The sequence below is a fragment of the Hippichthys cyanospilos genome, chromosome 10, assembly GCF_059441005.1.
Source record: "Hippichthys cyanospilos isolate Australia breed blue-spotted pipefish chromosome 10, RoL_Hcya_1.0, whole genome shotgun sequence".
NCBI lineage: Eukaryota > Metazoa > Chordata > Actinopteri > Syngnathiformes > Syngnathidae > Hippichthys > Hippichthys cyanospilos.
Window position 1 is genome coordinate 825,368 of NC_142378.1, and position 23,877 is coordinate 849,244.

General features: G+C 43.3%; 3 protein-coding genes across 8 annotated transcripts; 2 read left to right on the forward strand and 1 right to left on the reverse strand.

Moving 5' to 3' along the window:
- Nucleotides 1-640: 640 nt before the first annotated feature.
- chst14 (carbohydrate (N-acetylgalactosamine 4-0) sulfotransferase 14) lies at nt 641-5,113 on the forward strand. Its single transcript, XM_088424833.1, has 2 exons — nt 641-1,685; nt 2,764-5,113. The coding sequence occupies exons 1-2, from the start codon at nt 1,410-1,412 to the stop codon at nt 3,574-3,576; spliced, it is 1,089 nt and encodes a 362-aa protein (XP_088280959.1). The 5' UTR covers nt 641-1,409; the 3' UTR covers nt 3,577-5,113.
- LOC148416458 (uncharacterized) lies at nt 5,023-12,254 on the reverse strand. 5 transcript variants are annotated; one of them, XM_088424828.1, is made up of 12 exons: nt 11,761-12,254; nt 10,437-10,537; nt 10,281-10,365; nt 9,537-9,743; nt 9,222-9,287; nt 9,057-9,131; nt 8,415-8,581; nt 7,552-7,690; nt 7,315-7,425; nt 6,766-7,014; nt 6,520-6,659; nt 5,023-5,348 (listed from the first exon to the last, which is right to left on the reverse strand). In XM_088424828.1, the coding sequence occupies exons 1-12, from the start codon at nt 11,770-11,772 to the stop codon at nt 5,246-5,248; spliced, it is 1,455 nt and encodes a 484-aa protein (XP_088280954.1). In that variant the 5' UTR covers nt 11,773-12,254; the 3' UTR covers nt 5,023-5,245. The 5 variants fall into 5 exon arrangements, with proteins under 5 accessions (XP_088280954.1, XP_088280956.1, XP_088280955.1 ...); XM_088424830.1 differs by having other exon boundaries at nt 10,437-10,566; XM_088424829.1 differs by having other exon boundaries at nt 10,437-10,563; nt 11,761-12,253.
- An 81-nt stretch (nt 12,255-12,335) lies between these two features.
- LOC148416459 (centrosomal protein of 135 kDa-like) lies at nt 12,336-23,862 on the forward strand. 2 transcript variants are annotated; one of them, XM_088424825.1, is made up of 23 exons: nt 12,336-12,794; nt 13,539-13,661; nt 14,298-14,458; nt 14,523-14,690; nt 15,311-15,435; nt 15,510-15,716; nt 15,802-15,867; nt 16,939-17,089; nt 17,160-17,386; nt 18,125-18,244; nt 18,309-18,434; nt 18,501-18,563; nt 18,625-18,753; nt 19,894-20,006; nt 20,078-20,193; nt 20,267-20,421; nt 20,612-20,773; nt 20,837-20,947; nt 22,040-22,225; nt 22,354-22,563; nt 22,650-22,852; nt 22,940-23,032; nt 23,105-23,862. In XM_088424825.1, exons 2-23 carry the CDS (start codon nt 13,549-13,551, stop codon nt 23,253-23,255), a joined length of 3,156 nt encoding a protein of 1,051 aa, XP_088280951.1. In that variant the 5' UTR covers nt 12,336-12,794; nt 13,539-13,548; the 3' UTR covers nt 23,256-23,862. The 2 variants fall into 2 exon arrangements, with proteins under 2 accessions (XP_088280951.1, XP_088280953.1); XM_088424827.1 differs by having other exon boundaries at nt 17,160-17,368.
- The last annotated feature ends 15 nt before the right edge of the window (nt 23,863-23,877 follow it).

The following is a 23,877-nucleotide window of genomic DNA, read 5'->3' on the forward strand; positions in this document are numbered from 1 at the left end:
CACAAATACTGTTGAAAAATATTTATACAAATGTTGGAAATCTTGGAAAAATATGTATTTATAAAAGATAAAGCCAAAACGATGAATAAAAATTAGATTAGAAATAAGATTAAGTCAAAATAATGAACAAAAAAGAACAAATAAATACATTGAAACACAAACATACAGCGGAAGTGAGCAAAGAAAATTCAAAAGAATCAATAGGTGTTGTAGTGACTACCTTTGGACACTGGGTGGCACTCATGTAACGACATCATTGACAAGAATTTGAACAAGTCCTGATACCTCGTCAAATATGCAAAAATGCTGAGCTGTGAATACATTTAATAATGCAAGGATGAATAATAACAAACCTATTATATAATGTTATTATATAGTCAGTGCAGCGAGTTGTGGGGGCGCAAAATGTTTTCTCTTTCCTGGGGTGGGCTTGGCAAAATATAATTGAGAAGCATTGTTATGACGTCAAGGCAAAAAATATTACAACAGAGGCTTATACATGTTAAACATTCTATGCGTATACAATGAAAACAAATGTACCTATTATGTATTACAAGTGCTGACGCTTGAGTACAAAGTATTAACCGGAGGAATCTGGTTAAAATCTTCTCAAATCATGCTAATAGGCTTTTGGGGAGGAGTCAAGGGCTCAACATAGTTGGAATACGAATCGGCATTGTCTGCGACTTATTACCAGAATGTAAAAAAAAAATTAAAGTACATTTTGTTTTATTTCTAATGTGTCAAGGTGGTCTCATGGCAGTCATTTTCAATCTACGGAAGTGTGGAACTATTTCGTTTGGTAAATGTTTACCTATGCAAATTATTTGGATGCTAGTTGCTTGAACAGTGAGTTAGGCCATTTTGAACTTTGATGTCACCATCAGGGTGAAATTTCAGCTCCCTAGTGCCGTTTTCCAATGCTTTCCCTTCGATGTGAATTAGCCTTTGATGTAAAAATCAAAGGAATGGTAAAAAATGACTTGCACCAGGTTTTTAAAAGTAAGATTTCTAGCTACGTTTAGGGTTTTGAAGTAAAAGTTTTTTGTTTTTTAAATGTAATGTTTCAAGAGTTATATTGAAACACCATTAAATGCTGTAAAAATCAGTGCATATTGCTATCATGAAGCTAAGCTCATACGATGAAAACGCAGGACAATTTGATGGGTTTACTTTAAAATGTTGGATTTAGTGTCCGTGGTTTCCCGTGTGAGCATAAACGTAAAGTCATTCCTTTTAATTTGAAAGTCCCAACAGGAAATACTTTGCGTGGAGGTCGTGCCGACAAAAGTTAACTATGGATACGTGGTAGGTAAGTAAGTCATCGAGCGACTTTTTGTTTTGTTTTGTTTTGTCTGCCGAGCCACAAAGCGAGCGTGCTGAAAACCGACGGCTCGGACGCCCCGGCGATGGCTCCTCGAAGGGCGGACTCGGCGAAGAGAAGCGGCGGAGTTCGAGCTCCGGACTTTCGGAGCTCGGGCTCGTCGGCGCGGCGCCCCTCCGCAGCGATGCTGCCGTCCGTGCTGACGTTCCTGGTGATCGTCGCATCCGGAGGCCTGCTGCTCATGATCGAGAAAGGAATGCTGAGCGGCGCCGAGACTCCTCCGCCCCGGGGGAGCAGGAGACTACTCGTCGGCCGCCACGCGGGCCAACGCGAGCGGGCGGCGGAGGACGCGGAGTCGCAGGTAAGAAAAAAAAAGGGGGGGGGGGGGGGCTTTCGTGTCGGGGATCTGGGACGAATTGTTCATTCGAGCGCTTGAATTATTGCGCAAAAGCGAAACATTTTGTGGATCAAAAATAAAGATGTAAAATACTGACTCTTGTCACCCCCCCCCCCCCCCCCCCCCCCCCACTACTGTACTTGCAAAACCAGATGTGACAAAAGTATTTTATATTTAGAGGGCAACCTCGCTTCCTTTTCGGAACATAAAGCAACCGGACTTTCAAGAAATGCGGTAAAATGACAATACTGTGCGATATATTTAACCTTTGCCTCAGTGCAATTTTTGAGCATTGCTGGCACTCATTCTGAAAGATGACATTGACATGGCAATACACTGGAGAAACAAGCTGAGAGAAATGCTATAAAAAGAACTCATTCAATCCCAAAGACATCTTTTTTTAGCTTTAGACATCACGTATTGTATTCAGAACATGTAGTTATATTTTTTCCCCCAGGTTTTTGGCTGAAGGAGTGTCTAAAAAAGTTTGGTGCTATGCTTAAGCAGGGGGGTCCAAACTAAAGCCCGGGGGCCATTTGTGACCTGCCGTGCATCTATAAATGGCCCTTGACATATACTGTAAATTATATTTGCTAATACGAACTTTTTTAACTGCATCACTTCTCCAAATATGCAACAGTGGGAAATAGCTTTTTTTTTTAAACATAAAAAACAAGGTTTCTTGACCGCCACAAGATCTTGTAAAATCTTTTCAGCTTTCAAATCATTGTAGTAAACAATATGATTACTTTATTAGCTAAAATGATCGATTACTTTAGTACCAAAGGCTATCGCCTTACTTTTAATACCCAATTAATCCATTTATTTCTTCAATTTGAGTATGTAGACATGAGTTGACTGTTGTGAGATATTTTGACCCTTTTTGGGTCATTTTCTTCCGCATAATTGACCAATATTTTAGCTAAGGGGTGGCACACTCCTGTTAGTGTGTCGTGCCACGTGGAACTTCGACATGTGTGCATATATCGGTCTACTAAATGCTCAGCCGCACTCACGTGACTTTCCTCGGCCCCCGGCGCAGATCCTCCAGGACATCCGCAACCGGACCATGACGTCCATGTGCAGCCAGAAGAACATGCCGCGCAGCCTGTGGTCGCTGACGGCGCAGCAGAGGAAGACGCTGCTGCAGCACGTGCTGGTCAACGACGAGTACCGCTTCCTGTACTGCTACGTGCCCAAGGTGGCCTGCTCCAACTGGAAGCGCGTGCTGAAAGTTTTGGGCGGCTCGCTGGAGAACGTGGACGTGAAAATCAAGATGGATCACCGCAGCGACCTGACCTTCCTGTCCTCGTTCAAGCCGGAAGGGATCCGCCACCGCGTCCGGCATTACTTCAAGTTCATGTTCGCGCGCGAGCCCATGGAGCGCCTGCTCTCCGCCTACAGGAACAAATTCGGCGAGATCGAGTCGTACCAGCGCAAGTACGGCGCCGAGATCGTCAAGCGCTACCGCAAGGGCGGCGGCGCCGGCGACGACGTCACCTTCGCCGAGTTCGTCCGCTACCTCCTGGACGAGGACGCCGAGCGGATGAACGAGCACTGGATGCCCATGTATAACCTGTGCCAGCCTTGCGCCGTGCGCTACGACTTTGTCGGATCTTACGAAAACCTGGAGCGGGACGCCGAGTTTGTGCTGCGCAGGGTGGGGGCGCCGCCGCACGTGACCTTCCCGGCGAGGCAGTCGTGGTACAAACCCGTCACGGCCGAGACGCTGCACTACTACTTGTGCGCCCTCCCGCAGAAACTCCTGAGGGAGCTCCTGCCAAAGTACATTTTAGACTTCTCCCTCTTTGCGTATTCGCTTCCCAACACGACCGCTGAGCACTGCCGGCATTAAAAAAAAACAAACAAAAAAAGTGAACTGGATTAGCGTCTAAAAGACTCATTCGTTCGGCGGCCCGGACGTGACAAAGGGGGCGAATTGGGAAAAATTGCACATTGTATGCAATATGCTGTCTTTTTTTTTATTTTCAACGAACCGCAAAAACATGGCGTGTTTGTCAAGGATGAAGATGAAATGGGCGAGTACGAAGAGGCTGGACATTTTCCAAGTACTAGAATGGCTCAGGCCGCAGGTATTGAGCGTTTTCGGTGTTTGGGTATCGTACAGAAAATTCAAATAGAATATCGAGTATTTGGATAAAAAACAAAAAAAATGTATTTCTAGGTTGGTGAAAAACAATCATGAACACGTTACTCACTTTTTTACTCGGCAGCAGGCTCATTTTCTCCTCCTTTTCCATATCTCTCCCCATAAATCAAGGAGACATTAATCGGCCAAATTGGAGTCAGCATGGATTGTCAAAAAGTGATCGGTAGGAACGGCAACCATCTCAGAGTATGTGAGTATGAAAGTGTACAGTCGTTTACATCTATCACTCTATAATTTATGCCCGGTCATAAGATATTTGGCAGACTCCCTGTATATGTGTATTTCTGCTAATTAAGGCGCGCACTCCACAAGCACACTGACCAATGAATTAAAACGCAATAATGTGGCAAATTATTTACAGAACTAAGCAACTGTACTACAATATTACAGACAGTGCTAGTTTTCCTAATAAAAACAGCGGACGGCGGAAATCTGTGACAGTCCCCTAAAAAAAAACCAAACAAACAAAAACCATAAATGCCTATATAAATGCCTCAGTTCAGTGTCGAAGCACGACATGGAGTTCCTCAACTCACTTCAACTAGTGAATGTGTATTTTGCACACATATTTTGTGGTCACGAATGAGCGTTTTATGCATATGTTTTCTTTAAGTGCCCCCCCCCCCCCCACTGTACTCTATTTTTCTATATATTTACATTTTTTACCCAAGATGTCTCGTGACTTGACGGCTAAACTGCACACTCAACACAGAGTCAGCCGGTTGGGGTTTATTTTATCTAAACTTCCACGTTAATCGAATGGAGTCGGGTAAATAATTGTATCCCCTGCACAAAATTAACTCACTCACTGCCACTGACAACTATAGACGTCAAATATCCATTTTAACTGGGCTGGCGGTGAATGAGTTAACATATTGGCTGCCTGCCCAATCACTGATTTTTGACGCTTCCACCCGTCAATGGCAGTGAATGAGTTATTTATGGTAGGAGACAAGATATGTTCAAATACATAGTACACAAAACACCCAAGAGTTATATAAGTGTGCATATCATTTGATCAAAATGCAAATCTGTCAGCATTTGGTTGCTGGGAAATTTCTTGTATTGTCATCTGTTTTTTGTTTTTTTTCCCGTCTTGTCACAGTAATAAGTAAACAACATGCAGCATCATTATCAATAAACAGGTTTTTAGTTTCAGTTTGCTACTACATGTAAACATCGGCTGGGAAATCCAAAAAATAAATGATACATATAAAGGAAATCCTGAGTGGCGGGGCTTTCAGAGGGGGGTGTCCATGTCATTTGATTTTTGGGTTTTTTTGACAAACAGACATTTGGGATTTTTTTCTTTTTTTTTTTTTTAAATTACGTCAAAGGCATCAGTCCGGCTAACTCACTGCTCCCAGGTGGATCTCGAGTTCGGTCGGTCGTTGGTTTCCGTCTGTCGCTGAGGTACTTGATGATTGGTCGCCACTCTGGCGCGGTTGCCGTCGCCGCTGACAAACGGGAAAATGTTAGAGGCTAGTAGCATTTTCAAATCCTTACCCAATGAAAATGAGCCGCTTTGTAAAGTTTGAAAAGCCTTCAATGGTTTTTGCTAGCTAACAATCCTCAAGAATCTCAGAAAAAAAATCACACTTTTTCATTGCCAAATATTAACTCTTTCAAACCCAAAGATATAATCCTACATTTATCAATATATATATATTTTAAGAGTTCCCACATTTGCAAGTGTTTGGTGAAAGTCAAAATGGCTGGTGATTTAAGAAGAAATAAATACTAAAGTAAAAAATTACTTTCGGTAGTTAACCACTATGGTAATTAATTACTTGAGATACTAAAGTAATCAATTAATTTAGGTAATATGTATAACTCATTTATTTTAGTGAGTAAAGTACTATTTATTCATTAATCATATCAATTACTTACGATCAATATGTTTAATGTATAAAACAACTGATTTCTTTAGTATTTAATTACCTAAAGTCATCCATTACTTTAGGTAAATAAGTACTCAAGTAATCAATTACTTTAAGTGCCAAAGCACTAGTTACCTTATACATGAATTAGTACTTCATGACCTAAAGCCATCCAATACGCTTAGGTAAATAAGTACTTAAGTATCAATTACTTTAAGTAATAAGTACTAATCAATTACTTTTAGGTACAAAAGTACTAGTTGCCTTATACATTAATAATACTGATTAATTTAGTTCCAAATGTATGTCAGTTTGATTAAAGGATAAAGTCATTGATTCCTTTAGTGCTTAATTACCTAACGTAATCAATTATTAAAATAATGGACTTAATTATTAAAATAATCGACGACTTTAAGTAACAAGTATGAAGGTGATCAGTCACTTAAGATATTAGTCATCTTTACGAACCTGCTTTATACGTGAATAATACTGATTACTAACCCTAATCCTAATTTGTCAGGTCAGTGCATGGATTCATTCAAAGCTAACCCTAAACTTAACCCTTGTGCAGTATTTTGACCATTTTGGGTCATTTTCTTCCGCGTCATGTGAGTGCGATAACCGAGCGGCTGTGCTTTGGCATGATGTCACCATCCGGGTGAAATTTCAGCTACCCAATGTCTTCTTTCAACGTTTTCCCTTTGATGCGAAATGCCTTTGACGCAAGGATCGAAAGAGTTTGCCTTACGTCATATTCTCAGCCGGAGCGAGCCTGTCCCGCAGCGCTCTGAGCTTGGCCTCCCTGTCGCTGACCTTTTGAAGAGCGGCGGCGAGCAGCGTCTCGAGGTTGCGCACCGTCGCCTTCTCGCTCTCAAGTTGCTTTTTAACCTGAGCGAAAACGGAAACGGCGTATCAAGGAATCGAAATTCGATCGGGAAATCGGGTTTGCCTTTCAAGAATACGTCGCCGCGGAAAAAACGTAAAAAACGCTGACCAAGTCGAGCTCGATGCTTTTGGACGTAAGCGCACAAGCCGCCAGCTCCTTGTCGGCATCCAGTCTGGCGCAGAGCTCCCGGACGCAGGCCAGGTCGGACAGGAGGGCGGCCGGGCCTTCCCGAGCTTTGCGCAGCTCCGTGCCGATGGCGCCGACCAGCTCCTCCACCTGCTGCAGCCTGCGCTCCCGCTCCCGCACGTCCGACTGGGCCGCTTGCAGGCGCTCCACCAGCTCAAAATTCTCCTGATCCTGCGGGCTCGCACAAAATAGTCAGCTAAAATGACATCGATTGCAAAGTTACTTTTACATGGCAATCTGTCAAGGAATGATGCAGGACCGGTCATTTTGGGCAAATTCCTCGATCTGTGATGTTAGCTAACAGATTCCACTGCATTAACTATGTTGGTACTGGTACTCAAATGATATCATGGAAAAAAACTGAAACCAGTAAAAGAAGTATAATAACGATAAATTGGGATTTTTTTTTCCTTTCCTAACGCCAACACGGTCGTCAAAGTTTGAGAAGCTTTTTCTATCTATTGTCCTTGCCTTTGTCCTCAGCAGGTCCTCGATCCTGCACATGGCATTAACATATGAGTGCATGCTCAGCTTGAGCTCATCCCGCTCACGCAAAATCAGCTCCATCCCAGCGTGTGCAGCCTAAACCAGGCAAGAGAAAATACAACTTGGAGTTTTTATAACTACGCACACAAACAGATACACAAAAATATAGTAAATACAAGCATAAAGAGAAAAAAAAAAACATCCACAGATAATTATTATTACTTGCTTCTCTCTGGTAAGTGTGTTCAGGTCATCTTGTAACCTGATGTTCTCTCGAACAATGCTTTCTTGGGGGTCGTCCAGCTGTTTTGTAAGGCCAGCGAGATCCCTCTGCCGTTTGTTTGGTGCCCCCTGCAGGTGGCTGAAACACCCACATTTTCCCTTTAGCACTAATGGAAATTAGAAATGGTCTACAATGGGGTCAAATCCAAAACTTTACTCACTACAAAGGCTATGTTTTTACTAATGTTTTCAATTTTGCTGACGTGAAGATCCATCTTAAACCTAATTTATTTTACTCATCTATGTATACACGAGCGCGTCTTTATAGTACATTGATTTGACAGTATATGACATTCAATCAATATTTAAATGATTCAAAAACTGTACTGTATTTAGGTGAATGCATAAAGGGAACAAGTGAAAGCACTGCTGCAGGCACCAGCAAATGTCATGCTTTTTAATCCCGTAACAGGAACACTTACCTTTTCTTTTCAAATTAAGGGCAAATCAAATGAAACATGCAACAACTTATTGCTAAATTATGTTCTCGTGACTCCAAACTTTGTATGCTTTTATATTGTTAATATACATGGGTTTGCATTGCAAAGATTTAATCGATGACATACACAATTGATCTTTTGGAGTTCCTGAATAAAATATGAGATACCGCTACAAATATAATTCCCCAAAGTTGAATAAATCAAATATGTATGGAACGGCACTCTATTTTGAATCTTCTTTTTGTTTGTTTGTTTCATCCCAAAGTGTTTTGTGCTGGTTCGGAGGTATTAGGCTGAAAAAAAATCATCATTGAAATAAAGTTGAAAAGCAGGACTCTAGGGCATATTATCTCCCGAGCAAACCTCAAAGCGCGAGCTGCTTTCCTCCGCTGTGCCGTGGCCATCGCTGCATCCTTCTCTGCTTCCAGAAGCTGCTTGGCGGGCACAAAGTCCCACTGCGGCTCCGCATCCCGCTTGCCGTCCCTCAACACAGAGAGTTGCGAAGGCAGCTCCACCCTCTCCTGCTCCAGCTTCAACAGACAACGAATATAAAGTCAACAAGCATATTTCTCTGGGCATTTCCTTACTGGCCATTATTTCTTTGTATAAAAGTATAATAACTTCCTGTTTTGTCCACTACATATTCTAATATGTTTTACTTAAATTGTATTAAATGAATTGGATTTCAATCTTTTTTCTATTTGTTCTTAAAATACATATTTTGTATAGGATATATAATAAAAGTAACTCAAAATAAATGCACCCAACACAAATATCCAGTGGAAGGAGAATGACCCAATCAAAATATGCAGTTGTGCAACTTGTTTTCAAGGAGTACAGTGAAGTGCATTTTTTTTTTTTTTTTGGTAATGGAAAGCAGACCAATTGGTTCGGTCCTATTTATCAATGTTTCACAAAAACATCTGGATTAACCTTCCTTGCATGCTGCATCCAGCCCCTGTGCATCTTATTTGACACCCCCGAAGTTAGACCAATTAGACTTACATTCTGGACGGAATTTTCTAGGTCAACAATCCGATCCATTCCAGTTAAATTACTTAAACTCGTCTCTGGAAGCTCCTGGGGGGGGGGGGGGGGGGGGGGGTAAAAAAAAACAGTGGCATATTATGATTGTCATGGAGTGCCTAACCATTGTATGTGGCAACTTACCCCTCTTATTTTTACAAGGTTGTCCTCTAAATCTTTAATGACTTCCTGTTGGCTTATAATGACTTCCTGTGGATAAATACAGAATGAAAACAAAAAAAAAATGGTCATAAATTGAAGTTATTCACAACCAAAGACAGCTATAGACATCAAAAGCTTATAATGACTTGCTGTGGACAAGGATAGAATCAAAGCAAACAAAAAAATTGTCCAATTTAACTCACTCACTACCAATGACGGCTATAGACGTCAAAAATACATTTTGAATGCGCTCAAGGCTCATTTTTGTAATATTTTATCCTCCCCGAGCGTTCTCACTTTGGACGCGGATAAGTTGCGGTATGCAATATCCAGCATTCGTTTCTTGTCCATCTTGGTCTGCTTCATGATGTTCTTCTTCTGCGTCAGCTCTCGACATAGTTGGATGTTTTTCATGGAGAGGTCGGCCACTTCGACGGACGACTTGTGTTGCAGTCCCTCCAGCTTCTGCTCTAACGTCTTGTTACTCTCTTGCAGAAACTTGATCTGGGATATTTACAGTAAAGTATGTGTTATCACATTTGTATATATATTTTTTTAGTCATTCTAGAAAAAGTGTAATGGCACATCCACCACAGTAGGTGGCAGTATATGTATTTGGCAGCATGGTGGCAGCACTTTCACCTCACGGTTCTGTGTTCCCCTGTTGGCTTCCAGCTGTGGCTTTCCTGTATGGAGTTTGTATGTTCTCCCCATCCCCACGTGGGCTATCTTTTAGTACTCTCGTATACAACTGCATATGTTGGATCCGATAACAAAAAAATAAATAAAATAAAAAGGTAAACCGCCAATATGTCATATTCATGAAAAAAAAAAGAATGTTGGCTCCGCCTACAGATAAAAATAGGTTTATGAATACCTGCAAGTAGGAAATCTGCAAGTTCCAAACCACAGGTATAATGGCGTCCATTGTATAAGAAAAATATAAATGATTGAGATTGAGATTATTGGTCTCTTTGTCCCACCTATGACAAGTTCTGTGACAGCATCAACGGCTTTTCTAACGAGGAGCCGCTAACCTACTTGAGTAAGTAAGACTTTGATGCACCCGTGGCCGTTGTCCAGGTCGGCTTTGACTTTGGTGAGGTCTTCTTGCAACCCCGGGAGGCTGCAAAAGAAATCAAACGGAAAAGAAATGACGTGGGCGGTGGGGCTCAGAACTTGGGAATCTCAACAAACCTTCCATCTGCCAGCTGCTGTCCGTCATCTCCGTATGCATGATCAGGTGATTTGGGTGGAGGCTTGTTAAGAGGTGAGAGAAATTCATGGTTCTGCATTCTCTGTGGCATCGGAAAGGAATGCCCAGCTGCTTTCCACATGACAAAAATTGGATTGACATTTCATCCAACCATTTGTTTCATACAAGTCTGTTAGAAAGGAAATCTATTGGCTTAAGTAAATGTCAACTTTTTGCAGCATAGTACAGTTATTTAACTGTATTGGTCGTGGTAAATGTGTTTTGATAGCAATTAATTGTATGTTAAAAATAATTTGTTTATGAAATTAAAGAAGTATTCACTTTTTTCACTCCTGAAAATGACAAGTTAGGTGGACTATAACTTTAAAACAAGAGATACTATTTTAAATATCCATCCATTTTCTATAGCTGCTTAACCTCACAAGGGTCGCAGGTGCCTATCCCAGCGGGCTTCGGGCAGTAGGAGGGGGACACCCTGAAATGGTTGCCAGCCAATTGCTGAGCCCACCGAAACGAAAATAAAGACAATCACACCTAAGGACGATATAGTATGTCCAATTCACCTGCCGCGCAGAACCCACGCAGGCTCAGGGAGAACATGCAAACTCCTAACAGGAAGGCCGGAGCCAGGCGTACGTGCGATTCACTGTGCCGCCAAGCCGCCGTTTTTTGAAAATATCAGTAATTTAAATGTCAACAGAGAAATTTTGTCCCACTGAAGCTTACGTGTGGATATTTTTTTTTTTTAACTGGAATCGAAGAAGGGTTCCCAAAATAGCAGATAAAATGAAAGGATCAATGAGATAAAATTAACAATTCCGCTTTACATTTTCAACCTGACTATCCCAAGAACCTAGCACAAAAACATATTTTCTCCTTAATCCATCTACTGATAGGTGGAAGTGATCATTCCAACCAAAATTTAGGCAGAAAAAAAACTGCTTTTTAAAAGTGTAGTCCACTTATTTAGCCCGTTTGTCACTTGCTGTCGCCTGAAAATGACATCACTTGTGCGCGGCTCACCTTGTGAATGTCACATGACCAACAGGTGAGCTGCGATTGGTCTTTACCCAAACTTTGAACACAGCTGATGTCATTTTAAGTCGACGGCAAGTGGGGGACAAAAAATCAAATTAATTTAGCAATCAAATTAACTACAGACTAATCCTCTATACCACTAAAATGGCTAATTAGTGGAATATCCCTTTAAGGCAAGGGACATTTGAAATATCAACAAATTCGAGTAGTAAACGCTTACTTTAAAAGCTTAATGAAAGAGTCCAGGAGGACTTTTATAAATATTACCTCCGGCGACATGCTCTTGCTGCCACTTCACATTATTCTACTCTCCGGCCGGTCGGGCCTGCGTCGTCCCGGTGTAGCGGCTTCGCGGGGACATCGCTGCTTTTTCTTGTCGGTCCCCAGATGACCGTTGACAATTCCCAAGTCGACGTCGAGTGTCTTCCGGGCCAGATTCCCCCCCACCAAGAAGCCACAATTTTATATTAACAGCGTCGCCTTCCAGTTACGTAAACTTACAGCGAACGTCACGTCAAAATAGTTGAAATACAATTTATTACGCATACGTCACGTTAAATAGTTTAAATACTATTTTATACATACACACGCCGCATGAAAAATCAAGAGGGCGACAGTAGGGTTGGCTAGCGTGGTGTGACGTCATCGAGCAACCAGCGTAATTGAGCGAACTAGCTTAATTAATGTTTGAACAGGCCAGCGCTAATGTACGATGATGCCACTGGCAATGTATTTTCTTGGGTTTCTGTCATTAAAACTGTGAAATGTATTTTTTTAAAAACGAGGGGAGTCATGATCAAGTCTTTGATCCCATGTTGTAACGCGTCATAAAGACGATTACGTCATTAGTGTTTTTTTTTTTTTTTCTAGAGTAACATTCACAGTGCAAACGCGATGCTCCTACAAAAAACAGCCCCAACTTTTGGACAAACCAATGCAGTAATTTCTTTTTTTTTATTATCATTATTATTGTTGTTATTTTTAAGTTCAGTTGTGCCTGATAGACATACTGTAAATATACATGTTCATGTTTTATCAGATAGACTACAACAACAAAAAATCAAATGATGGCGGAAACTTGTTGTTTTTGGGGTTACCCTGCCAGATGTACCCCAAAAGGATGCATTTTTTATTTGAGTCAACAAGACCGAAATTAATAGTGAAACCTCATAATCCGAATTTGTGGGTGAGATAGATAAATCAAGTGGGTGTTGTAAATAAATGTGCAGAGAAGTTTACTTCTAAACGGACAATATTGGAACCAAACCGTCTTCAGCTTTTTGGAAGGCCTCATCTCACAGGTATGTGTTAAATATGTAATAAAAGTTGTATTTCATTTTGCTTAACCTAACGGGTAGTCTGCTAGTTGAGTAAGTTTGGAACTCATTCAATCCCAAATACATATGTTTACATTTTTAATAATCCCAAGTAGTGTATTTTTATTTTATTTTACTTTCTGTTTGGCTAAAGAAGGGTCTAAAAATTGCTCGTACTAAACAACTAATCAATCACTTTTGTACTTGATTACTTTAGTACGACTGGTACTTTAGTAATAAAGTGTTGACTTTACTTCCTCGTTTAATAATTACTTTAGTATCTTAAGTAATGACTTTATTCCTCCAGTACGAAAGTAATCGTCACTATAAACTTAAGTACCTAAATTGGTTAATTTTATAAATAATTAGCCAAGGTAATGGATTACTTAGTGGCAGCCATTATTTTTACCCTCCTTTAGCCAAACACTTGAAAAAAAATGAAAGCACTACGTACATGTTATTGAATGTTTGAACTCTTAAAAATACTGAAAAAATATGTCTTTGGGGTTGAACATGTGCACAATAGATGATATTCTGGCCTTTCCGATGACGTATGTCTCATGTGTTTGGGCGGGTTGCAATTAACTTTACTGTCTCTCTGGGACAAAATGGACACGGCCGCGGAGATAAATAAATAGGCCGGCTCTTTATTTATCATAAATCCAAGTATCTTCTTCCTTTTGCAAATGTTTTCCTCACTGCTTCTCCATTTTCCAATGTTTTTGTCAGATAATGCATCATGGATATTAGCAAAAATAAGAAATGGTCCAAGCTGAGGGGTCGCCTGCACAAGCTGGGTTACTATCACAATCTTGGAGAAGAGTCGGTGCCACTTGTTGAGCAACTTTTCAGGTGCAACCATCATTTCTTGCTTCCTGTCATTCAGAGCACTTTGAACCTTTGCTACTTGAGGGGTTTAGGGACCAAAAACATTCCACAAATCGCAAAATTGTAAGGATAATTTATGTACCTTCAGTTTTTTTTTTTTTAACTCAATCAATCTCAAAGATGTATTTTTGCATTTTTTCTTTTGTTTTTTCCAGACTTTCTATCCCGAGTGTCGATGGTCATACAGGTGCTTTATGTAAACTTTGCCATCAAATTAATTCCATTTGCAAGCATTTAGGAATGAACACATGGTGCGGTTTCGAACCTCTACCGATTTTGACAACCTATAGTCATTTTTAGTCTCCTAGTGTTTCTTTTTTAATGCGTTTTGTTGTACCGCGAGATCAATGGCCCAAATCGGGTCGAAATTGACACCAAGGGCTTTTAAAGTGTTAGACTAAAGGAGGGTCTAAAGAGAGGTACTATGTCATTGGTTAATAGAGACCTGTTTGAATGTAAAATTCTCCTTGGCATTTCAATCTTTCAACAATCTATATGCTGTCATGCCTAAACTCGCGAAAAATACGTACAAATCCGTCTTTGGGGTTGAAAGAGTTACTAATCTTTTAAAACTCACTCGAGATATTGTTGCTTGTGCAGTGACCTGGTCCACACAACCGAACGCTTGCGCGAATCCCAACGATCATCGGAAAAGTTGGAGAAAGAAAGCCCAAACTGTGACGTCCGCCTGGCCCGGGAGAACCAAGACCTTCAGTGTGAGCTAATGATGGTGAAAGGCGAAAAGGCCCGCGTGACCAAAGGTAAAAGTCAAGTTAGGGTGTGAGCGTAATCAGACCTGTGGCGAACCCTGGTTTCTCATCCAAGAGTTGAAAGGCTACATCTCGAAACTGCACGACGATCTGGCTTTGCTGAGGTCTTTGAACGAGCAGTACTTGCAAGAGATTCACCAATTGGAAAAGGACTGCAAAGACAAGGCCGGGGTCATCCGTCAACTGCGTCGTAAAAGTTTAAGTGAAGGAGTGCAGGCTGCAGGTAAAGTCCAAGGGGTTTTGCTGCCAGCGTTAGCATAGACGTTCACAAACATGAAATATTTGCGGAACGTTTTTGCACTGAACTAAACTTAGCGAACTAACCAACGTCAATCAGCAGCTTGATCCAAACTCACACTAGTGGATGGAGACTGGCTAGGTTTTGCGTAATTCTACAGAATGAAGGAATAGATCAGTGGTTCTCCACCTTTTTTCATTGTCGTACCCCCCTGTGAAATATGTTTTCAGCCACGTACCCCTTAACAAGTGCAAATTCTAAATAAATATTTGTCCACAGAAAAATATTCAACTAAAAGTGTCCTCTTTTTGGATCGTATTCCGTTCACAAAAATTACAGGAAATGAACTCGACAGGTAACGAGCGGATGCACGTGACGAGTTGGGTGCAACCATTCTAATCTGGGGAGAGTTTTTTTTAAAATTATGAAATTGAATAGCCTACTGAAAATAAAAATTCTACCCCTATCAAATTGTAATTTGTAGCAAGTTCTGTAATAGCAATCATAAGATTTCAACACAAGATTCACTAAAACACAATTTGCTGCATCATCCCCTCGATTTTACAATTAGTATAAAATCCAGTTTGTGATCTGTCCTTCCTGAGATGGACTTGGAGCAGCGTCTTTGCCTGATGATTCGTACGCACCCGAACTGCTGCAGGGGGAACTCGTCCAATTAAAAACCGAGCTGGAAACATCTCGGAGCCATATCCAACACTTAAACAATCAAGTGAGTCAAACAGATTTTTCTTTCGGGACGTCCGTTTTAAAACTTTGTGCGTTTGTTTTGGTCATCTTCTGCAGATGGACGAATTGCAAGAGACCAACTCGACACTGGAGCACAAGCTCAAGGGAATCCGCCACAAATCTTGTAACAAAATGGCTGACCTCACCGCAAAGAACCACGAGCTTTGTCAAGAGCTCACCAGCATTCGCAACCTAGCGAAGATGATGGAGCTGGAAAAGAAGCAAAAGTTGGAAAAGGCGGAGATGAAATTGCAAGATCTGAAAGTGAGGATCAACTAAGATCACTTAGATCAACTCTCCAAAAAAAAAAAACATTCAAATAGAGAAGATATGTTTCTTGCCCCAACAGGATGTTAACAGAAAGCTTCGGGGAGTCTTGAAAGATTTGGAGGATCAGCTTAGTGAAAAAAGAACGGTGAGGGCTGTATTTCTTCCTGAGACCCAGCCTATTCATTTGCGTCCACTTTTCTGTCCAATTTGATTTAGCAAGCATTTTCGATCAAGCACGTGTGGCATCTTTGGGAAGAAAGGCCGGGATGTCCTCTGATGCAGAGTCAAAAGATGTGGACCAAAAACAAATGTCCGCTACGGTGGACACAAATGAATAGACGATCCATCAGAAAGTCCTTCACCTTGTTCCCACCGTTGCAAATTAGGCGCGGGCTGATATTATATCATTCACTGCCGGCCCAGTAAAAATGGGTCTCGGACGTCTATGGTCGTCAATGGCAGTGAGTGAGTTGAATGTTTTTCTGTGAAATGGGAGATGAAATCATGAAAGTTCTATTCATTCACTCCCAAGTTATACAGTATATGCAAGGGATATACAGTGACAGAACAGTAAAATCATTCACTGTCAGCCCAGTAAAAATGGATCTTTGACGTCTATAGCCGTCAACGGTAGTGAATGAGTTGAATTGGCCAAAATATTGCAGTATCAGGTTATTAAAATTACACTTGTAAAATTAACTTATTTGAGATACAAGGTTAATTGAAGTGGTCCTCGTTTTTCCCTTTTAGCCAAATCAGAAAATGTATATATTTTTTGTGAAAAATGGATAAATAAGCTCATTAAACAACTCCAACATTCTTAAAGGTATTATGAAAGACTTAATCAACTTTTAGGGCTCTTGCAGAATGTCTTAAGAACGTTTTAACCCACTTAGTACCAACCTATTTTCAAAATATATGTAATATTTTTAAGTAAAAATATTTTCAAAATTAAACGAATGAGCTCCTTAAAACAAAAACATAAAAACACGTCTTTCGGAGAACATTTCCAACCAGAGCTGCGACCTTCAGCGACAGTCACCAATGTTGGACCCAGTGTGGGATAGAAGCTTTAGTCTCACCGTGCCGCTCGCATGAACCAACTGGAAAGAGGCAACTCGATTCCAGAAGCCTTTTGGAAACTTCAGTGGCAAATAAACAGCCTTCGGTCTTGAAAGCGTCCCGCTTTTGTCGTTTTGGGGGCTTTGCATCTCAGGAAGCTTCCGACCAAGAGATGATAAAATCCCAACTCGGAGACCAGTTGGGGGATCTGAGAGAGGACAACGAAAACTATGAGGCCGTGGTGGATTTCCTGGAGGCGGAGAAAAGCCGTCTGCAGGGCAAAGTGCAGAAGATGATGTCCGCGGGTAAGCCGCCGTGCGTTTTCACACCTCTTCGAGTTTTGTTCCGGCGATCCGACGCCTTGGTGTCCTCCAGAGAAAGTCTTGGTGCTGGAGTTGGAGGGCTGGCGGAAAAAATACGGCATTTGCGGAAGGGAACGCTCGCCGTCGCGTCTGGATGCCTTCGTCAAAAGTCTGGAAGAGGAGCGGGACGGCTTTCGCCAGGAGGCCCAATACTACAAAAACCTTCGAAACTGCGGCAGTCCCAATCGCGGCGCCGACAGGCGGAGGAGTCACGGAACCGAGGTGGGAGACCGCTTTCAGGTTTGTTCAATTCAATTTAAATTTGAATTCAATTAAAATTACATTTGGACCGCTTTAGATGGGCTCAACTCAACCCTATTTTCAAGTATTGTTTGACTAAATTTGGGTTTCGTTGGGTGCATCGGCAAAACAAAAGTTAATTATCAAATGACCATTTTTGGACTCATTTTGGACCTCGTTGGTCAAGCCAAACAACCAAGTAGTCAAAGTCTACTTTTGGACTAAAATTTGGACCTGTTTTTGAATCAAATTTGGACCACATTGGACAGCTGACATCACCTCATTACAAACGAGTATTTTTGGGACTTAATGTACACACGTCGGATGGGCTAAACACAACCTTATTGAGTAGAAAGGATTTTTCAAAAATGAAATTTAGAGCACATTGTATGGCTAGCAACAATAGCTCATTTGCAATGGCTTATTTCTCTACTCAGTTTGGATCACATTGGACTGGCAAAACAAAACCCAATTATGAACAACTATTTTTGGACAAAATTTGGAAGGTATGAACGACCATTTTTGGACTAAATTTGGACCGTATCGGGGAGGCTGAACACAACCCCGTTTTCAACAACTATTTCTGGATGAAATCATGTCTAAAACAGACAAAGCAGATTTAGTACAGAACCCAAGGTCCAGAAGAGCCCCGGTGCTGAAAACACAACCCCGAAGCGAAACCATAGCCGATGAACTTGGGAAGTAAGACACATCTCCCGTATCTCTTGACGAAATCAGCCGCCGTCCGGCTCCGGCGCATCTGCTGAAATTCCGGAGCTGAAAGAAAAGCTAAGACTTGCCGAAGAAAAAAGCCACTTGTTGAGTACTGAAAACAAATCCTTGGCGGACCAGTTTCAGGTTAGTGAAGCTTGACCGCTCGCGGCCCTACGCAAGTAGGCCGATGAATTTCTTCCACCGTTAGAAAAAGCAGCGGCAGTGTGAGCAGAAGGCCTCCGAACTGGCCGACCTTCAGGAGCGATTCAAACTGGCGGAAGCCACAATCCAGCAGTTGCTGGCTGAAAAACAGGCGCGGATGGAAAGATTTAAGGTGGGTTCCGGATCGCTTCCCGGGAATGGCCGCGCGGACTGATGAGAAGCGCGTTCCCTCATCTAGAGAATGCAGGAGCAGCATGCGGCCGAACTGGCGGGCAAAGATCCGGCCATGGAGGAACTGAAGGTAAGAGTTCCGATTCAAGTGAAGTCACGGCTTTGGAACCGATCGACGTCAACGTCTGTAGAAATGGCAGCTGCAGCGCGAGGAGCTGGCCTCCAACACCATCGCCGACTTGAAGGAGGCGCTCAGAACGGCTGAAAAAAAAATCCAGCAAGTGACGGCAGAAAAAGAGGCGCAAATTGAGGAATTTGAGGTTCGTGCTGGAAAACTTCATGTAACTTACTGCACCCTAGAGAAAAGGCTGTTTTTGCCATGTCAAGTGTAATTGCAATAAAATCAACAATTTTTCGATTTTAATTTCAGGCGCTGAAGATGCACGTGGTTATTTTTTCAGTTTTAGACTAACCTGTAAAACACGAAAAAGTAGTCAAGTTATTGAAAGATAGTTTATATTGCTTTTTTGTTAATGTTAAAAAGAATATAGTTTTAGGTAAGTTACACAATTTTTACAAATAATAATCTTATTGATGGTGATATGATAAAGAAATCATGACCTAAAATACGGTCTCTTTTAGTCCGAGCGAAAAACCTGGACATTCATTATTTTTATATATAAAACACTTTGAGTTGCAATCTCTGCATGAAAAGCAGTTTGTAAATAAAGTTTTAATTGAGTGTTACGCACATGCACATCCACTATTACGGTCTAGGGTGATGACAATTGTCCATAAAGACCTCAACACGCACAATCTCGAACATTGATTTGAATTAGTTTGAATTTGTTTGCCACACCTGATCCAAGCGGTTGTACGTATATTTACCCAAAACAAAAACATTGAGCTAGCATAGAAAACAAATACATAATGAAATCTTTTGAATTTTGCTAGCCGTGGTAGATGAAAATCAAGCCCCGCATTATAATATCTAAGCAGGTGTAGGTAAATTTAACCAAAGCGAAAACAATGAGCCAGCATGGAAAACAAAGACAACGAGCTAGCTTAATGAAAGCTTTTGAATATTGCTAGCTGCGGTATATGAAAATCATCCCCGCTTTGTAATATGGAAGTACTTGATCGTACATTTACCCAAAACAAAACTGGAGCCAGCCTAGAAAAACAAAAACATTGAGTTAGCATCATGAAAGCTTTTGGATATTAATATATATAAGCAGTTTATGTATATTTAAATTACACAATGAGCTAGCATAATGATAGCTTTTGCATTTCGCTAGCGGCGGCAGATGAAAATCATTCCCCGCGTTGTTACAGCTAATCGCTTTGACGTACACGTGCCCGCCCCGCACGTTTCCGATTCGAAGGGGTCGGGATTGTCGTGGGCGACTGCCAGCAACGTCATCCTACGTCTGATGGACTTTTCGCCGCGGTCGTTTCAGGAGGAGAACCTGGAGCTTTGGTCACAGGTTTCCGCGCTGCAGGATCGCGAACGGGATACGGAGCGGCGGATGGATGCTTGTTCTGCCGGGCAAAAGGCAGACGCCGGTCTTAGGTTTGATTCCGGCGGTAGCGACGCAAGCCAATTTCACTATCATTCCAATAATGACGTCATCCTTTCCGAAGGCGGCAACAAGAGGAGATCCAGAAAGCCACGTCGGAGTTCCAACAAATGCTGTCCTTAAAGAACGAGGAGTTGCACGCCGCTCACTCTCAGATGGTCAAACTGGAGGACGTCATCGGTACGCATCTATCGCTCATTCCAATCGGGGAAACTCTGTCATTTTTTTGGGCTCGATTTCCGCCTTTCGCCAGAGTCGCTGAGCCAGCAGCTTTACCAGCACAAGCAGGAAGCCGAGGTCCTTCGCATTTCTTTCTCGGCGCTGTGCATCAAAAAAGAGGTCCTGGAGGAGGAGGTCGTGAACAAGACCGAGAGGTTGGCGGCTCTCCAGGATCAGCTCGACAAGAAGGTTACTTCCATGTCATGTTTTTCTTCTGCCGTCTACGCGCGTAGATGCACTAATAGCGCACCGTTTTCTTCAGGAAAAACCCCCAAAGAAAATAACAGAACGCGTCTCTAATGTGAGTATCTCCATCCCGAAGTGGCAAGCAAAGTCCTTACCGTTCCTACAGTCTGCTAGTTTTGGCATTCGCAGGCAGTTGGAGGTGGACCTGGAAAGCCAGGAGAGGAAAATGACGGCTCAGAGGACACTGGAGAGCCAGCAAGATGCGCTGCTGCGACTCACCAGAGACAACGAATTGATCATCGGAGAATACAGAAGGCTGCAGGATAACGCGGCCGCTATGGCGCAGGAGAAGCACGTCAGTAAACCAACACGCCGCCAGATGGTAACGTCCCGATTGGAACGCGACGGTCTCGTCTAGGCGGAGCGCATGAAGTTGGAGGAGGTCTTACGGGAGCGCGAGGAGCTACAGCAGAGAGTCTATTCTTACGTCAATACGGTATCCAGGATTGAGAACGTCCTGAAGACAAAGGCAAGAGAAAATTCCCCACTCACGTGGATTGGCGTTGACTCTCTTGGCAGGTTGTTGCAGTCTCCCTAAAGACTCTAGCTGGCCCAAAAGACTCCCTCTTAGGTACCCTCTAGGACTGGAATGCGAGATTGCTTGTGGGATCAAATCCTTCCGAGGGGTCCGTTCCATTGGATGTGGGATCAAATCCTTCCGAGGGGTCCGTTCCATTGCTTGTGGGATCAAATCCTTCAAAGGGGTCCGTTCCATTGCTTGTGGGATCAAATCCTTCAAAGGGGTCCGTTCCATTGCTTGTGGGATCAAATCCTTCAAAGGGGTCCGTTCCATTGGTTTGGGATCAAATCCTTCCGAGGGGTCCGTTCCATTGCTTGTGGGATCAAGTCCTTCAAAGGGGTCCGTTCCGGTTTTGCTGAAAATTTGTCACAAGGGAGGCCCGTATGACAAGTTTGGTCACGAGAGTGGTTTTGAGAGTTGAGGGGTAGGAAACTCCGGGATGGTTATCGGCCGACCGTTTGAATCAGGCGCGATGTCGGGGAGAGACATCAAAAACACGGAGCTGCGCCGATCTCGAGGAACGGAGTTGTCGACCAAGAGTTGTAAGATTCTTGCTTCGGTTGTGAGAGTTCCTGGGTTCAAATCATGCGTTCCCTCTCCACTGAAAGGGTTTGTCCCCATTTTGCTGGAAATCGTCACGAGGCCCACGTGACAAGCACGGCTTCTGGGTTCGATGCGGAAAAGATCCCGCCTTACCCCTGCACTGTCGGCATAACGGTTATGCGACCCGTTGGTGTAGTTGTACAATTTTTACCCGGGGCCGGAGAGGCCCCAGCTTCCAATTACAGATCGCCCTTCTTTTGAAAGGGTTTGTCCCCGTTTTGCTGGACATTGTCTCACTGTGGCCCACGTGACAAGTAAGGTCATGAGCATTTCTGGATTTTTAGGGTACTTTCCCCATGTTCTCATTCAAATTGTTACACAGCGACCCACGGGACAACTGAAGCGGCCATCCCCGAGGAGATCCTCGCCTCGAAGGGTTTCGTCCGCTTCCGGCCATTGAAATCGTCAGCCGACTGCCACGTTTATCTTCTCCGGCAGGTTCAAGAGAATCTGGACCTCGCGGAGCGATTCCGCGCCGTCCACTCGGACATACGGGAGCGAGAGCAGCGGGTGCAGCAGGTGGAGGGATTCATGGGCGCCGTCCGTCTGGAGCTCCTCTCGTCGGAGACGGAATGCCAGCAACTGCGCGAAGTCCTCGCGCTCAAGGACCGAGAGATTCAGCAGGCGAGACCGCCGTTCTTCCATCTTCTCGAGCGCTCGTCCCCTCCGGGGCGGCGAGAGGGTTGGAGTCTACCGTGGCCGACGACTTCGGTCGGACCCGGACCCGGAACTTTTTTCTTCCGCTCCTCTAGCATTTGCAGGATCTGCAGACGTATAAGGCGCAAACGGCGACGTTGGCCCACGGGATGTCCCAACTGGAGGAGGAGGCCCGAGCGCTCCGGGAGGAGAAAGCCTCCCTCCAGGCCGACCTGACCTCGGCCAGGGAGCTCTGCGTCAAAATGGATTCCGACAAGGAAACGGCCGCCAGACAAATTTTACAATTGAAGGTGGACCTTGAGAGGGTGAGGCGCCGGGGAAAAGTTGAAGCGCCGATAAAAAAAAGGATTTGGACTTTAGCGCTCCCCCCCCCGATCTGCATGTTGTCCAGGCAACCACAAAGCAGGAGGACGCGCTAACAGAAGTGGCTCTCCTGAAGGAGCATTTGGCTAGCGAGAAGCTAGCGGCGCGCAACATGGAGGCCGTGTTGGCCAACAGTCGGCAGGAGATGTTCCAGGCCCACCGGGCGGCCGGCGAGAAGGATTCCGAGCTCAAGGCCCTGCGACACAAGCTGGCCCTGGCCGACAACAAGATGTAAGCGCCCGAAAAAGGCCTCGGCCCGGCCCGGCCCGGCCCGGAGAGATTTGCTTTCAAACGCTCGCCGGCCTTTTGCTTGGGCAGCGTGACGCACGCCAGGGAAGTGACCAATCTTCTGGGGAAGGTCACTCAGCTGCAGACCAAGATGGAGATTTTGAGTAACAAAGCGCTTGAGCGGTGAGCCTTTACCGCTGACTCCATTTCATCCGTATATTGGACATGGTTTTCCAGTGCGGTGTGTCCCCACAGCGACGGCCTCCAGGACCTGCCCTCGCACGATCTCTCCTTCAGGCCCCCGAGGGCGTCCTCGCCCGTGGAGGACTCGCCCGCTTCGTCGCCGACGTCATCCAAGAGGAACGTGGCTTCGGTTTTGGATTCGCCCGACAGGAGGTCAAAGTGAACCCCGACAAACGGGTCGGCCCCGCCCGCAAAGGTCTTCGCGATCGCGAGGCTTCGGAGCTTCGTTTAGCCAAAAGCGGAGTTTTGTATTGCGGAATATCACACAAGGTTTTACTCGGGTGCGCTCTGTTTCTATTTATTATTTCATCTTGGCACGTTTGATGCAAGACGTCACATCGCTGATCAAGATTGCCTGAAAATTCACTTTGTAACGTGCACTAATTGTTAGATTTTAAAACGGGAGATTGGACGTGGGATGTGTTTACCTGAACTATTTTCATCTTTTCTATCCAAAATGCTTCTTTTTTTTTTTGAACCTACAACAAATGAGCATGGGATTGTATTTTTTATTTTAAATGATTCAGCTTTACCTTTGTCATAAACTAAGGTGGTACTTTGGCAAAGGAAAACAAGTCACCTTTATTTCAATCACCGCAGTCTCAGATATATAAAGAATAAAATGCGCCAACTTTTTTGTCATGAGTGCTTCTTATCCCTGTGTAAAATGACCCTACTTGCATGTAAAATGATCACTTTTTTTTTAGATATATTTAAATATAAACATCTCTCATTAAATCGGTATTAAACTGCTATGTTATTCTTCATATATATTGAAAAATATA

What these genes read in the sequence shown, in the direction of transcription:
- chst14 (XM_088424833.1), top strand. Translation starts at nt 1,410, where the DNA reads ATGGCTCCTCGAAGGGCGGACTCGGCGAAGAGAAGCGGCGGAGTTCGA. An exon ending in CGGAGGACGCGGAGTCGCAG is followed by an intron (nt 1,686 to 2,763) that starts GTAAGAAAAAAA and finishes CCCCCGGCGCAG; the next exon opens with ATCCTCCAGGACATCCGCAA.
- LOC148416458 (XM_088424828.1), bottom strand. An exon ending in TCAAAGTCTTACTTACTCAA is followed by an intron (nt 9,744 to 10,280) that starts GTAGGTTAGCGG and finishes TAAATATCCCAG; the next exon opens with ATCAAGTTTCTGCAAGAGAG. An exon ending in AAAGCAGCTCGCGCTTTGAG is followed by an intron (nt 7,691 to 8,414) that starts GTTTGCTCGGGA and finishes TGGGTGTTTCAG; the next exon opens with CCACCTGCAGGGGGCACCAA.
- LOC148416459 (XM_088424825.1), top strand. Translation starts at nt 13,549, where the DNA reads ATGGATATTAGCAAAAATAAGAAATGGTCCAAGCTGAGGGGTCGCCTG. An exon ending in TGAAATTGCAAGATCTGAAA is followed by an intron (nt 15,717 to 15,801) that starts GTGAGGATCAAC and finishes TTGCCCCAACAG; the next exon opens with GATGTTAACAGAAAGCTTCG. An exon ending in AGGTGGGAGACCGCTTTCAG is followed by an intron (nt 17,387 to 18,124) that starts GTTTGTTCAATT and finishes TGACGAAATCAG; the next exon opens with CCGCCGTCCGGCTCCGGCGC.